The sequence below is a fragment of the Caenorhabditis remanei genome, chromosome IV (genome assembly GCF_010183535.1).
Source record: "Caenorhabditis remanei strain PX506 chromosome IV, whole genome shotgun sequence".
NCBI classification, from domain to species: Eukaryota; Metazoa; Nematoda; class Chromadorea; order Rhabditida; family Rhabditidae; genus Caenorhabditis; species Caenorhabditis remanei.
The window spans coordinates 8,785,246-8,801,422 of record NC_071331.1 but is presented as its reverse complement, the minus strand read 5'-3'; the positions used below and the strand labels follow the sequence as shown (position 1 = coordinate 8,801,422).

The window sequence follows — 16,177 nt, the reverse complement described above, 5'->3', positions numbered from 1 at the left end:
TAATGCTTTCGTCCTTTTTGGAAAATAGAAGAGCCATCGCATTACTTCAAATCGACAACCCGAAACTGAATCTCCCAATAATTGACTCGAGAGAATGGGATGTGATCGATTTACTATGTGAAGTTCTAAAGCCACTAGCTGAAACTACGAAAGCTGTTCAAAGTCGTTTTGAAGCCACAGCTTCTGTTGTAATTCCTTCGTTAAAACTTCTTGAATTTAAACTGAATCGAATGAAACGAGAAGAGTAAGTGTATCTGGCGTTTAAATGTCGAAAATTTCTTTTTTCTTTAGATCTATTGATGAAAGAAGAGAATGTATTGCAAAATTGAACAGTACATTGGCATTGAGAACTCAACATCTTCATTCTGACAGCTTTTTGAGAACGTGCACGTTTCTGGACCCAAGGTTCAAAGATTCTTTTTTTTCCTTTTCGCATAAGGTAAATCAACAGTTTTGAGTTCAATTAATCTTGAATTTTCCAGGATTACATCATCCAAAAGTCAAAAACGGCCACTAATACAACATCAGAAAACACGGATGGATGCAGTGATGTTGTTGTCTGCACGGAAGAGTCTCCGCTTACTCTCTATCAATCCTTTTTGAAAGAAAATTCGCCCGAGCCAACAGATCCTATTGAAAAAGATAGTATCGCAAAGGTAAGCGATTGTGCTTGAACTGGGTTAATGATTGTAAATATTACAGGAAATCGACGAATACCTGCAACATCCACCTTCCCAAGAAACAGACCCATATGCGTATTGGAACAACGCGGAGAATTTGCCACATTTGAAAAAAATGGCTCTTGAATTTCTGTGCGTTCCTGCTACATCATCAGAGTCGGAGAGACTTTTTAGTCTATCCGGACTAATTTGTTCTCCTAGAAGAACAAATCTGACCCCCGAGAGACTTGATCAACTCACGTTTTGTTCCCAAAATATTAAAATCTTTGGTTTCTCCTCTTAATTTGTTTTTATTACCCATTATCTAGAATAGTTTGTTTCTTGTTTATTTTTTTAATTGATTTCTTTTAATAAAGTTAATTTTTTCAATCGAAAAAATTTGTATGAGTTTCCGACTTCCGACTTCCGACTTCCGACTTCCGACTTCCGGGTGTTTTTCTACTTCCGACTTCCGACTTCCGACTTCCGGATAAGAAATTTTACTTCCGACTTCCGACTTCCGACTTCCGGATAAGAAAAATCACTTCCAACTTCCGACTTCCGACTTCCGGATAAGAAAATTTTCACTTCCCAACATCTCTGGTATGGCTCTAATAAACTGAGAATTATTGTTTTTGCAATCACTCCGGCCCGTTTTCTCTTGTTGTAGGCACAGTAAATATTATATTTTGAAAACAAGAGTTATTTAAAAATAAATTTTATGTTTCAGGTGTTGCAGTAATGTTTTATTATTAAATTATTGTTAATGATCTGTCCGAAATGATGTTTTGCTTCGAATTTTTTTTAAATTTGTTGATGACGGAAATAGTCTGTCGAATTCAAATAATTGATTAAAAAAGATTTCGAAGAGTAACATCACAAAATAATGAACTCATCGAGACCAACCAAACCGGAAAAAGTAACCGTCTTAGAAGTGATACATAAAAACTGTAGTTGACATTAATCAGTTAGCAAAGGATTACTGATAAGAAATCAAAATGAAACAGTACTTGACTAGAGAAATCTAGAAAAAAGAGCTTTTCCAGGAAACTCAAACGCTAACACTCGAATCAAAAATTAATCCTATTTTTTGTTTCAGTGAAACCGTAAGTACTGAACGATTTCAACTGAAACGATCATAAATTGGTAGAGAACTGCATCACCAATTGTCCTGTTAAACTGGAATGCATTTTTTTATATGGGTTCAACAAAGAACAAATATCATGTTTCAGAATGTAGATAAATGAGTAATGTTTCAAATGATTTCGTTTACAGTGCACAAAAAAAACTAAAAGCTTTTAATTTTGCAGTTTTGTTTTTTTTTCAAACTACCCATAACTTTCAGAAACGATAATTTTTTAATAGGTAGTCTGTTTCCACAAGGTCATAGAGTGTCCATATGAAGCAACTGCGCTCCAAAACAAATTAGCGTAAAATTAACGTAAAATTAGCGCAAAATTCAAAAAAATTATCTTTAAAATTTTTTTTGTGTATTAAAAATTTGTATTTTTCTCTTTTTTGATGAATTCGATATTTTTTGTGCGAAGTTTTCTCGAAAATAGCGAGAAAAATGGAAGAAAAGTTAGCTTCATTCGAAAAATTTCACTCCTTATCATTCGTCTTACTGTGTCCGCGTTATAAGTCCCGTATGCAGGCCGCATTATGCTGATCGGCGACTCATTGGCAATCTGCAAAGTCGTGTGCAAACGCGCTTCACTGAGCTTCCGGTTTCGTGGGAAAATTATTTGAATTCATATGGACAAAATTTGACCCTGTGTGTTTCAAGAACTAAAAATGTTCATTTAAAAATTTAGAAAAAAAACCCATCGCAAATGATAGAAAACTTCTTACAATCTCAAAGCGCAATCAAACTCAAAAAAAGAATCACAAAAGAAAACGGCGGAATACTGGAAGAGCCATGAGCATTCCGAATGAGGCTTGAGTGGCAGAACGTGGACGGACACCGTGTCCGATGTGGTATCCTCCTGCAAAAATCTCATTTTGTGCATTTTCTTAAACTTCACATTGATTGTTTTTTCGAAGTTTATTTTCACAAAGAGTTCAATGTTTCAGAGTCTTAATTTAAATGAATTCATAGATTTTTTCCAATTATAGTACACAAAATTTTTCCATAAATTTTCTTCTCAACTCACCATTATTATCATTATTGTATGGTTGAACACCACCTCCGATCTCTGGTGGCTGTCTCATGACGGCTCCTTGTCCGATTCCAGGTTGGAAGTCATTGCAGAAGTCTCCGTGATGACAAATCTGGCAGTGAGATCCATCCAAAAAGGAGATCGCTTCGCAGGAATGGGCACATCCCTTGGCGAGAACTGGAATAGAAAAAAGTTGTGAAAGAAAAAACAACCGGTGATTTAAAATCGTGAACACTGTTTCACTAACTTTTTGAAACTGAAAAAATAAGTAGAATTGCAATGCTGTGTGCGCATGAAAATCTCAATAGCTATAAACTGATTTCCAAAATCAATGATTTAAGAATTCATGGGTTCTAGCAGACTTGCAACCGACCGGGCCGAAAAAATCGCCCGGCTCGGCCCGGTAGTTCCGCACTGAAACTGAAAAACTCACTTTTTTCGAAAGTTTTCCGATTTTTTTTGAGGAAAAGCATTCTTGATTGATTTTTTGTAGGGTTTAAAGATTTTTGAGGAACATACTTGAGAAAAAATGGAAAATTTTCAGAAAAAAATTGTAGTGAAAAAACTTCGAAAATTCAAATCCGGGCAGAAAGGGCCAGGCCGGCCCGGTTTTTAAAAATTATTTCAAGTCTGCTGTAAACTGTTTTCCAAAATCAAAGCTTTGAAAATGCATGGATTCTAGAGTCATTATTTAATGAGCTCGGTGAAAACACGCAGCATTACCATTAATATGAAATTTTAATGGTGCGTCCAAAGTTACTACTACGACATATCTGAACCTTCCCTAGTTGATTTGTAGATTTGCTAATTTGCTGTAAGACGGCATCGGTCATCTTCCATTTTTCAACTGCAAAATCTGCAAAATAAGCAAATATACAAATAGACTTCGGACACCCTATTTATAAAGAATACGAAGCCGAAAAATCGGAAAAATCTGTTATTTTTGTCAGTCCGCTTTTATAATATTTCAGATTCTTTAATTTTGTTTTAGGAGTTCTCGAATTATAATGAAAATGTTCTATTTCAATTCATCAACTTGATGAAACTGGAAACTTTCAAAATAATATGTAGGGCCCTTTTATTTCTTCAATCGTTTTTTTTTTTTGCCTTACTTTCATTCCCATTCCTTGTCAGAGTATAGCATTTCGAGTGAGGTGGGCAATCGACTGGAAACGGGCGGGTACAGCTCACAAAGCTGTCGCAAGAGTTGCATCGAAGTGAGGTGGCTGGAATTATCAATTTTAAAATATAACCCTATCCAAAGCAGCAAACGAAAAAAAGTTACTCACCAACTCCAACCAACGCGAGAATTGTCACAAGACACCTGATCATTATCGTTCTCTAAAATGAAATAGATCAGAAATTCAACAATATTTACAGTGACAACAGCAGTGGCAGCAGTAATCAAAAATTATCGATGAGTGAAGTCATGATAACATGAAGAAGAGAAGAAATAGTACTAGATTGAAGTAGGAATAAGAAATAAGCACATTTTATGAGGAGGGGGAGGAGGAAAGAGGAGCCAAATCGAATTGGCTGAATGGGAGGGTAGAGACTTTTTTTTGTTGCTTTTCGACCTAGTAGTCGTTCCCTGGAGAGAGAAGAATGAGAGAATAACAAGAAGAGATAAGGGATGGGATGTTCAAAGAGTGGGAATAAAGAAATAATAGTCGGACGACTTTGTAGATGTTTACCACGCCTTTCTGAACAATAATCAACTTTTTTTGTGGAAATATATAAATTAAATGAAACAGCTGAATATAATACGAAAAGTTTCCAAAGCAACTGCCAGTAGATATTCATTGAAAACGTATGAGTCGTCTGGTCTACTCACAAAAGTACGTTACTGAATCAGAAAAATAAATAAAATGGCAGACTGAAGAAAATGGTAAATTAGAACTTCATTGATTTTGCAAACTTCAGAAGATTTTGGAACGGTGGAAAATTTTGAAAACTTGAAAAAACAGTTAGGCGTTTTAGAATTGAAACGTTCAAACTTTGCACAAAGAATGAAAGTTTCTAGAAACATGAAATTTTTGGTTTCGACAAAAAATTTGATAGTCTGGACAGAACCTGGAACCATTCTTTCCCAAATTTGCCACTGTTTCAAACAGTTGAAAAATGTTGCTTTTTTCAGAAAATTGTTATTTTATTGAGATCCAAGAGAAAAAAAACTCTCAAAAATCGGCTCAAGGAGGTTCCAAAACAAGACGTTCTAAAACCAGACGTTTGGCAAACGACGTTTGGTAGACATTTCGACACTAGACATTTTAAAACAAGACGTTTCAAAAGAAACGCCTTACTTTCCGGAAATTAATCATATCCAAATTGTCTCTTTGTTTTGTCTAAATATTCCTGAATGCGTAGAAACAGTTAGGATGGAGATTGGAACTGAAAGATGTAACTCTTTGTGAATTTCAGAATTTTAAGAAACAGCATAATTGTTTTAATTACACGGGACGATTATAAAAAACAAGACAGCGACATTATCACATTGACATTCAGAAATTGATTAAAAATTTTATGTGAAACCGAAACGGCTTATTATTTTTTTAACGTTTTCAATGGACTTTGAGAAATGTCTCATCGGTAACACAGTTTCATGATGGGCTTCAATTTCTACTAATTATGAAAACGGAAAAATATTCACTGCTCGAACACATGGTTTAGTAAACTTGCTATGAAGTCTCTTCTCTTCAAAAAAGTTAATTGAAAAACAGAAAAAAAAATAGAAAAAGTATAAGCAATTTAAAATTCATCACTTTCTACTGCTCACTAGACTCAACAATTATCTATACTATAGGCGCGAGGGAAACATAAACATCGTTTTTCCCTCTCTCGCTCAACTATTTTTATAGTTTCTTATCGACCGCTCTTCCCTCTTTCCGGTCGTTAATTTTAAGGGATGACTCATTTCTTGACATGGATACGGTTGATTGAAATTCAATTGAAGTTTGAGGAAGGGAAAAATGAATTGAAAAACGAAAAAGAGTGCCAAGTCATCGATTTATTTCAGTATTGAAAAGGGAAAGAAGTTTAATTTCGTTTTCCAATCACTCCTCTTTTTCAGGTTCTTTCTCATCGGTTTTCGAAGCGCCATCTGCAAAATGTCGTTCTAAAACTGACCATTACTGACAGTCGAAGTTTTCAACAGTGTTTTCTTCGGATTACTGTTTTGAGTCTTTGTTTTTTGACGGTGTTTTTTCGAGCAGCAATTATTTTATTTTAAACTTTCTGAAAATTCTGATAAAGTGGTTTAAGATTCAGAAGAAGACTCCTGAATCATTTCATGAATAATTTCTCTATCGGTTTGTACTCTTGCAAGCATTCTTGTGGAAATGAGTGTTGGAATAGATACCTGGGAGAGATAAGGGATCAAGCTTGAATAAAAAACGACGTGAACTGTGTCAGAAATGAAGATTTTGAAACAGGAAAAGAAATTTTTTTTTGAAAAAATTGATGTTACTCCCAATGAGACCACAACACTGTGAGGCGTAAGGTCGCGGAAACGCGCTCCGTTGCACAACGGTGGGCACAGTGCCAGTGAGTACCAAATTCAAATTTAACTTTATTTGTCGTATTTTTCAATAAAAACCGCGACGCACACGCAACGTAATTTTGAAAAAAACCCAATTTTTTTTGCGGACCTCACGCCTCGATCCCCCCGTGAGTCACCCATATTAGAACTTCCTGAATTGGAACTAACAAATGTAGACCTCTTTGCTCTATAGTAACAATTCCTCATTTCTTAATCGAATCTGTTTCTTACCGGTTAAATAATTGTGGTGGTTCTTATACGGACAGTTCTCCTCAGGTGCAGCACAAAAATTTTGCCGATTCAACATCATCATAACCGGTCCCGTTCTTCTCGTAATTTTAGTCCGTGTTCGAATTTTGGTCCAGATTGAACCAAAAGATACAACTAAAGCGGAGACGTTTTGAAGCACCTTGCTTGAATTGGCTCTGCGATATTTCGCAACTATTTGATGGGCAAAGTTCTTACCAGAGTTGCATGGAATTCCGACTTCCGACTTCCGGGCATTTTTTCCATTCCGACTTCCGACTTCCAACTTCCAACATCCGGATAAGGAATGTTTCTTCCGACTTCCGACTTCCGACTTCCAGTTAAGGAATTTTACTTCCGACTTCCGTCATTCCATAACTCGCAGATGGAAAAATGGTCTAAAAGGACAGAAAATAGGCTGTTCTTCAGCCAAAAACTAATTTTTCACTGATTTTCGCGAATTTCATGATTTTTCTCTTGGAGTTTTTAAAAGTTTGAGAAAAAATCTAATTCCGACTTCCGACTTCCAACTTCCGGCGTGCGGTGCTTATATATCATTTCGAAAGTACATATTCTACTGTCACTTCAAATATTTGCCGACTCACAGAATCTTTTGATTATTCATAGTTGCGAAATCACATAGTTTCGAAACGTCTCGGTTACAATATTTATTTTTCCAATCAATTTATTCATCACATCAAGTTCACAGTTCACTATGACTGCCATCTATCACTCTTCCTTCTCCGCTCCCTTCTCATCGGGTTCTGCAATAAAATATTGTGCATCTTTAAAAAATTGAATCAATAAAATTCATACTAACGAAATCTGAAGACTCAGGACGATTTTTTTTTGAAATTTTTTCGAAATTTTCATCAAAAACAGATAGAAATCCTATGGACACTTGTCTTTAATCGAAATTTTAAAAGATAGTTGAAAATTCGACTTTTTTTTTTTGAAAAAATTCAATAAAGTTTCAAACAATTTCAAAAAATTGTCGGACCGGTGAAAACTTTCAAATCGGCCAGTCCCATCGCAAATATGAAAAACGAGTTTCAAAATATGCTGTTCCATGTAAATCATGAGTACAAATACTGCCATCATGCTACAATACACGCCCCATTGAAATTTTTTGAATTTTTTTGAATTTCTTACCATTACTAGCCGAATCAATTTTCGAGTTCTTCGATGGTGTCTTCTTCGGAGCATTTCCTGGATTAGCAGAAGCGTTCTTCAACTTATTCTTCTCCTCCAGCTTGTACTTGCGACGATTTTTCATAAAACGTTTTGATTTCTGAAAAAATTTCAATTACCGTAAGCCACTTCCTATCAGACCCACATCCTGCTCAATTGCATTCACTCTGTCAGACAATTGCCTGTATAATTCACGATCGTTGGCTCGCAGTTTAATGATATCCTTGTAAATGACCTAAGAATTCGGATGACGTCAAGAATTGAGATTCTGAATAAAACTAACTCGGATTTCTCCAATTAGGTCTTTGACTGCTTCCCGATCGTCCTTTTTTGGTGGCGGTGGTGGCACCGACATTTTTTAAGAGAATGAATGAAAAATTATTTTATTTCGTTTGAAAAATCAAAAAAAATCACAAGAAATGAAGAGGGCGAACTACGTGGCCTGATATACATATAATGTTACCAAGTGGAAATTAGAAATTTGAATTTTTTAAAAATGGGAAAACTAGTAGAGAAAAAGGGAAAAGTTTTGAACCGTATCGCTTATAACAAGAAACAAAAATACTGATTTTTAGTGGCGGGAGTTTTTGTAATGAAAAAAAATGAAAAAAAAAACAACAAGAAAAGAATTTAAAGGTACATAGGATCATCGAATGCGGATACAGTAATCGATACGCTACCAATGATTGTGCCACGTGGATCTGTTAACTCGAGTGTTGTATCACGATTCTCGTTATCGATTAGAGCAATTATGACGGATTGAGCCATGAGATGGTCGCGAGCCATTTTTCGATCCTCCCAGATTTCCAGTTTGTATTGTTGACGGTCTTTTGATCTGAAAATTGAATTTATTCCACTATTGGAAAAATCTATTGTTCTAAAAAAATATTTTCGAAAATATTAAAACAACGAAACAGAAATTGCTGAAAAAAAAATTTTCTTGAATTTTTTTCAAAATACTTTTAAAACCTGAAATTTTCACATTTCTTCATATTAAAAATTGTTTTTCTACACTCGAAACTTCTAAAACGATGAAAAACCTATTGATTTGTACCTCTAACCATCCGTGGCCTAACTTTCTCCTCTGGTGGCCTAGGAATCCATTCTAGACCGCCAAACGTGATACAGTCAGAATCAACCTTTCAAGAGCTTTCAGAAAAGTATAATCATGCCTATGTTCAGACCTTTTTGGGTCTCGACACGATTTACGGCGGGTTACTTTTTTTTCGCGGTGAGACTCGAATTGTTCGGAATCTAGGCTTGTGAGTACTTTTTTGAGAGCTCTCAACGAGCTGAGGCGATTTTGCTGATAATTTTGGTGTCTTTGAATAATTCTTTAAAAAGTAAAGTAAAAATATTATAACTACAAAACAGAAATTTCTACAATCTAAACACTTTTTCAATTATTGCTGAAAAGCCAACTGGAATCACTAGTCTTTAATTGGTCCCTTCGTTTTCACTCACTTATGAAAAAGGAATTCCTCTTCCCACTCGATCGACTTCACTCCACTCAAACTTTTCGTCCGAAAAGACTTATTCGAGTCCTTCAATATCGCATAAACATGATGAGTTCCAGTGGATTGTGAGTTGAAATTCACTCCGTGGATCGTCAGACGTGTCACACTGTGAGCGGATTTACATCCGAACAGCCCGAGTTTCGGGGCGTGCTGAAAAAGTTGATTTAGGAAGTGGGATAATATTTTTGAAATATGTGTACTACTCAAATGTTGAATGTAAAACTGTAAATATTTGTGTTTCTTCAAGTTTTTAAATAAGGAGAGATAACATTTGTTACATTATGACTTTTAACATGAATCGTCAAGGGTTTTTCTGTGACGTGATCCGGGTTTAAAAAGTTGAAATTTTTCGTAACAATTTTCATCAGTTTTTTTTAAACTTAATTTTCCTGGTCTGATCGAAAAATACGGTTCACCATTACTGTAGCAAATTTCAAGTAGTTTTTGAAGAAAATGTGAAACATGAAAAACACAGTTTTTCTGGCTCCGAAAAGAGTGAACGGACACCCTCAAAAGAAAATTGTATAGCCCAAAATTCAACATGAATGGAAGCAGCAACATTTTTTGAAAAATGTGTACTACCCAAGTGTTAAATGTAAAACTGTAAATTTTAGTTTTCCGCCAAGTTTTTGTATACGGAGAGAAAACATTTGCTACATTATGAAAGTTTGATCTAATCCAATTTCAACTTTTCTGAATGAGTACATATATTTTTTACACTTTCATTGTTATCTAATAAGTTGTTTTGTTTTAAGAAATGTTGATTAGTACGAAAAGTATAATACCCAAAGATTTTAAACTTCGACGCTGCGTTCAGATTATAATACTGCTTTCGGGAATGGGGGTGACCACGTAAGGGGGCGTGGCGAACACTTTTGCACAGATAATTTTGAATTGGTAATACCAAATTTGTCAAATTTCGGTCCGGGCCGGGCAGAGATATTGCTCCGCGCGGCCCGGCCCGGACTTCAAAAAAGGTACCTAGTTTTTTACCGAATTGTTTGAATAAAAATTCAACTTTTTGATGCTATACTAGCTTTTGATTAAATTGTTAACTATAGTCAAAAGCTCGACATTTTTGGAAAACCTAAAATTTAAAAAAATTTCATCAAAAACATTTTTGAATATCAAACATACGGCCGTGACAAGCTTGGATAATGCTAATATACCAAAACTTACTTGGGATCGAAAATACTGTCACGGTTTCAACTACTTGACAACTATTTATACTTCAAAATTATTATATTCGTTCTAATAACAACAACCACGCACCTTGGTTAACGGCGAGAAATGAATGTGTTCATCTGAATAGATTCTCAACATGAACAACGCCTGCTCCTTCGGCGCAAACGTTGTCGGCACCAACAGATATCTTCCACGTGGCAAACTTTGCAGATGCAAATAGACAGACCGCCCGGATGCATAATCCGACGTGGCTATTGGATGCATCGCCTGGTGTACACGGTACTGTCGATTATTTTCAACTTTCATCACGTGCATTCCAATCGTTACGAACGGTTCCCTCTTCTTGAGTCCTTCACTCGGATCGTTTTGTGTCAATGCGAACATTACAGAACAGTTGGGTGATGGAATATCAAAAATATATTGGGGATTGTTACAGAATGTCGCCTGGAAGTTCAGACATCCACCGGCTCGATCATCCGGTGCTCCACTCTTCTTTCCATTTGTTGTCCATTCAGAAAATACAATTTGTTCGTCATAACTTTTTGTGAATGAGAAGACACTTGTGTTGAATAATTGACATAACGAGATATCGGTGAAGTATTGGACAAATGATTCCCATGGCATCCAGAAGTCTCCGTCATTGTTATCAGAATTGCCACGTTCCACACCCATTGCTGATAGCTGACTATCCGACACATTCTGCCATTCGGAGCTATCATCTGACCACGCACCGTTCCACTCTTTTTCTCCCCACGGATTCTGGAGGCGGATCAGGTTTTGCTTCTGTTTCGAGCCGAGCAGATATGATCTGAAAATTAGTTTTGCTTATTGCACCATTGGTATACAGACTAGAATCATCAACTTTTTTCAACGCTATTTGATTTTTTCCAATAAAAAAACTCACGTCAAACTTCGCTGCGTCGGATTACTGACATCAATTGTGCACACCGCACTAACTGCATATGCATGTCCTTTGACTAGTCCACAATCCAGTGACTCCTCAATTTCTTCTTTTGTTCTCGCGGCAATCGCAGCAACTATCAGAGCTCCTTTGTCAAAAGCAGTTTTCAAATCGTTGAATAGTTTCAGATCGTGGTCGGTTGGGTCCTGAAAGTATATCGTAGAGTGGGGGAATTCGACTAAGTAGGAAGGTACTTACACGAACATTTAAAAAAATCAAAAAGAAACAGTAAAACATATGCTCCGGTTTCATGATCGTTTTAAAGTTTCCCAACAATTTCCGCTACTTGCTACGTGTATCGGCGGTAAGCGTTCCATTCGGTTTATTCGAAATCGGTCGTACCCCTACCCCGACCGCGCCGACCACATTTGCCCGTAAAGTACTCGGTTTTATGTTCAGATAGAAATCAGTTTTCAGCCAATATCTTTTTCAAAATTTTTGTCAATTATGGAAAATGTATCCGTGATAGGGTGAATTTGAGAACTACGAAGGAATTTACACGAACATTTAAAAACTAAGAGAAACAGTGAATTTATTGGTTCCGGTTTCATGAACGTTTTAAAATTTCTAATCAATTTCTGTTACTTGTTACGCGCATGTCATTAAGGATTTCGAGTTGGGTTTGACCGCATCGACCGCATTTTCCCGTGAAGTGTTTTATGTTCAGACTGAAGTCAGTTTTCGGCCAATTTTTAAAAAAAAATTGTCGTTAAATATGGTCGACGATCGATTGGACCGAATGGAAGCTTTAATGGGGATCACACGGGATCTGGGGCTGAGTACTGAAATTAAACGCGCTCCACTAGACTTGGAGGGAAATTCGAATTTTACTTTTTTTAATTCGGTGTTTTATTGTCGCAGTTTGATGCGCAGCTTGATGCGCAGCTTGATCGACCACTTTTGAGCCAATTTACCTCGGTTTTCCAGCATTTTTGATCAGTTTTTCGACGGTCGCGCATCTTTTTAAGAGCTATTTTCGAATATCGCTCTAAAATGTTTGCTAATTTCAGCGGAGCACGGTTGATTTTAGCACTGATTCCCAGACCCCATGGTACCACTGTACAAGAGATCACAAACAAATTTACCCGATAAAAGGCGAATAATAATAACAATATGAACTAATAAAATATATCACACCTCCCCGAAAATAACTCCGCCCACGATCCCCTGCCGGACTTGCGTTTCAGCCCGAAAAACTTTTTTGAAAATCCTTGTCGGAGATTTATGTTCTTCACAATATAAGACGCTATATTACTCTAATCAGCTTAATGCTAAACTAATAAAACATATCACTCCTCCCCGAAACAGTACAAAAAACTTACATCTTTCAAGAACTTCCTAACATGTAACGTCTCTGCAACACCACCGGAAACATCTTGAAGTGCATCTGAAAGGTGTCCGCCGACCAGATTCTCATAGCATCCGTATAACTTGGCAAACGCTTTTTCGAGTAGAGCAGACCAGAATTCGTTGGGAGTTTTCGATCGGGCGAACAGAAGTTTGCCGTCTCTGGAAATATTTATTTTATTTGTATCTAGTAATGTCTTCAACTCATAGTCAGAAATATCTTAAAAGTCTGAAACCGATTCGTATTCAAAAAAATTCTCACCTCGTTGGCAACAAGTCATCGATAACCACTTCAACCCATTTTCCAAATCTCCAGAATCTGAATCTGAAGATTCCAGCGTAGGCGTGTTTCGGAGACCACTCCTGATCATCTGCATTCGGAATGACTTGAGCAAGAAGTTTGAGATTATGTGTGAGTGCAGAGCAGGCTGACACAAACCAACAGTTTCCGAGGATTCCTGAAAAGGGGTGCGTATACAGTACCGATTCAAAGGATGTTGATTTTAACTATTACTAGAGTGTATTTTGGTATCAATTCTTATCTCATATCGCCAATTTCGGTAAGAATTGGAGATAAAATCTTTTGCTTCATTTTTGTAGTGTATAACTGTTTTGTACAAGGCCTCACTAAAAATGTACAGTCTCTTCACCTCTCGTCGAAAATAAGTTTATGTTTCGAATATGTTTCAATAGAAAGACAATTTTTTATTCTTGATGGGTCTGTAGAATCCCGGTTTGTGAGATATTCTATATTTTCTGTAAGTTTTAAGTAGCAGTCTTCCAATCAAACTTGGATGGTCAGTATTCGAACTGCTTTTGAAAATTGTGAATTCCAAATATTTCCTGATTCATCGGTTCATCAAGAATTTTTTCATATTTTGTTAATCGGTCCTCTTCTTATCAGCTCCTTACTACGGTACCGGGTGGACTTGCATGCTTGCAACGGGCCGGGACGATTTGAGAACTTTAACCGGCCCGGCCTGGCCCGGGTCACAGTACAAAAATTCGAAAATTTGAATTTTTTTGAAAATTGTTTCGATTTTTTGCAAAAAAAGTTGATTCTTCGACAATATTTTTACATTACGATAAAATACAAGTTTACATAGGATTTTTGACTATTTTTGATGAAAATTTTATGTAAAAATCGTACACATTTTCCGGGCCGGGCCGATATTTTGCAATTCTGGTACCGTGCAGTAACTTATACAACTTAGGCTATCTCAAACCAATTTTAAGAGGGTGTTACGGTACCACTGATTGTCCCACAAAGTAAATTATGCATAAACCTTACAGAACGAAGGTAGAGCTTTATTTTTGTAGTTGACAACTTTTTTGTACGAAGCCTCACAGAAAAGTTACAGTCCATCAAACAATACAGGTCGAAAATCTTACTATTTTGCCCCGGGTTCGGGCAAATCCAAGAAAAAATCTCTTTGCCGGTCTGCAACTTTTCAGAGAGGGCTCATACAAAAAAGTTGTCAACTACAAAATTGAAGCTCTAGACTTGATCTATAATTGATACAAAATTTGATTATATAAGACAAGAAGTGAGACCAAAATACATTTTCAAAGTAGGATGTTTTCCACTTTTCCCTTTTAACCGGCATTGTATTACCCATTCGCCGGTGGCTCACCGCACGAAGTGTGGGTCTTGTTGCGACTACCGTACTTTAAAAATTTTTATGGGAAAAATACGGTAAAGAGCCGCCGTAAAGCGAAATTCCGCACTGAGACCCAATGCTCGTTCCCGGACCGAATAATTTTGAGAGGTCAGCCACCGGCATCACAGATGCTATTAACATTTTAAATTATTTTTGTATACATAAAAACATATTGAAACCGAGAAAAAAACTAACCTTGCGTCACATCATTTGGCGAGGCGCCTTCCACAAAGAGATGCGGATCCGGATGTAGCTCAGCAGGTCGCTTCCAGACGATATCCGAACTTCTTCCTTGTTCCAAAAAGAGGGATTGATTGGTTGGTGGGAAGAGAGTGTCGACGAACGGTTGTTTCTTCTTCACACAGATCTTTTGGAGTTTCTCGTAGTTTTGGCTGCCAAAGTAGCGGATTTTATCTGATTTTGTCATTGGGCGCAGTTGTTGATTATTATGGGAACAGAGGAGGAATTACTGAAAAAAAAGAGTTGAAAAGAATTAATAGAATGGAAGAAACAGTGGTAAATGAGTAATGAGAATAAAACAACTTTTTGAAAGAGTAGATTTTTTGGACAAATACTAGTGGAAAAGACCAGAATAACTTTTTGAACAGATACCATGCTATAGAACCTTACTGAAGCAGTGGATTATTTATGTATGACAATGAGAGTTTTGCACAAAATCTAATGCGAATGACGCGATAAAAAAAGAAAAATAACTTTGAAACTTTAAAAAAAAATAAAACAGTGAATGGGAGACAGGAAAAAAAATTAAAGTTATGTTTAGAGTTAGTGTGCATTATGACTTGATGGTGTTCACGGACTAGGCATCATAATTTACGACAGTCGTTCCAATCATTACAGTAATCATCTACACGTAACGAAGGCATTTTAGGAAAGTTCCTCTTTTCGTTTTCTAATGCTGCGTGCTGAGTTATTTAAGGCCAATTTTGTTTAGCCGAACCAGAATCAGGCTGGTTTCGTCTTTTTGTTGGGTCATGTCCTTAAACAAATCGGAAAATGGAATTCAAAAATTGTTATCAAGTCCGGCCGCATTGAGATTTTCACAATCGAACTAAATGTTTCGAAAACGCTAGATTAACATAAAGCAAATTTTTGAAAAAGAATATTAGAAAAGAATTTGAATGTAACGAAGTAACGGAGAGACCAACATTGCAGGAATATCAGAACTCTGTGAAACAGGAAAAATAAAAACCCGAAATGTTAATGAATTAAGATGGTTAATAAAAAAACTCCAAAAACATAATTTACAATAACAATTGCCTCCAAATACATTTCAATTAAAAAGAAATATGGTAATACACCAGAAAACGTTGAAGACTATGTTTTAAAACAGTAAATTTCTATTGTTTCACATTTCACTATTTTTTTTCACTAGTTTGCATTATTTCATTAGTTTGGTACAGTAAATGAAGTCTCATCACTAATCATAACATAACTACTGGAACTGAAATAGATATCTTGACACTGAGAATATTTTCAGAATAGCCAAATCGTTAGCAACTGCCAAGAAAAATCTGATAAAACTAACACAAAATGGAAAGACACGACTAACTGAAATTCTCTAAAATTCTCCGAAATATTGTCTTAAAACAATGAAAAATACGCAATTCGAAAAAAATCCGCATTCGAAACAAACCAACAAAGTATGAATCATCGCAATTCTTGATCAACTTATGAATCAGGAAATGTGTTGAA

At 36.2% G+C, this 16,177-nt stretch overlaps 4 protein-coding genes across 4 annotated transcripts; 1 reads left to right on the top strand and 3 right to left on the bottom strand.

Annotated features, from left to right (window-relative positions):
• Window positions 1-2: 2 nt before the first annotated feature.
• On the top strand, window positions 3-3,017 carry GCK72_012975 (uncharacterized protein; the record flags this gene model as incomplete). The annotated part of the gene is made up of 5 exons (XM_053729545.1): window positions 3-244; window positions 292-439; window positions 483-656; window positions 703-836; window positions 2,894-3,017. 5 exons carry the CDS (start codon window positions 3-5, stop codon window positions 3,015-3,017), a joined length of 822 nt encoding a protein of 273 aa, XP_053584317.1.
• Window positions 2,544-4,150, bottom strand: GCK72_012974 (uncharacterized protein; the record flags this gene model as incomplete). The annotated part of the gene is made up of 4 exons (XM_003095747.2): window positions 2,544-2,644; window positions 2,813-2,995; window positions 3,931-4,044; window positions 4,108-4,150. 4 exons carry the CDS (start codon window positions 4,148-4,150, stop codon window positions 2,544-2,546), a joined length of 441 nt encoding a protein of 146 aa, XP_003095795.1.
• Window positions 4,151-7,331: 3,181 nt separating this feature from the next.
• Window positions 7,332-8,148, bottom strand: GCK72_012973 (uncharacterized protein; the record flags this gene model as incomplete). The annotated part of the gene is made up of 4 exons (XM_003095710.2): window positions 7,332-7,366; window positions 7,755-7,893; window positions 7,939-8,028; window positions 8,077-8,148. 4 exons carry the CDS (start codon window positions 8,146-8,148, stop codon window positions 7,332-7,334), a joined length of 336 nt encoding a protein of 111 aa, XP_003095758.2.
• Window positions 8,149-8,423: 275 nt separating this feature from the next.
• Window positions 8,424-14,891, bottom strand: GCK72_012972 (uncharacterized protein; the record flags this gene model as incomplete). The annotated part of the gene is made up of 7 exons (XM_053729544.1): window positions 8,424-8,628; window positions 9,258-9,460; window positions 10,583-11,303; window positions 11,400-11,602; window positions 12,779-12,965; window positions 13,066-13,261; window positions 14,660-14,891. The coding sequence occupies 7 exons, from the start codon at window positions 14,889-14,891 to the stop codon at window positions 8,424-8,426; spliced, it is 1,947 nt and encodes a 648-aa protein (XP_053584316.1).
• Window positions 14,892-16,177: the final 1,286 nt, after the last annotated feature.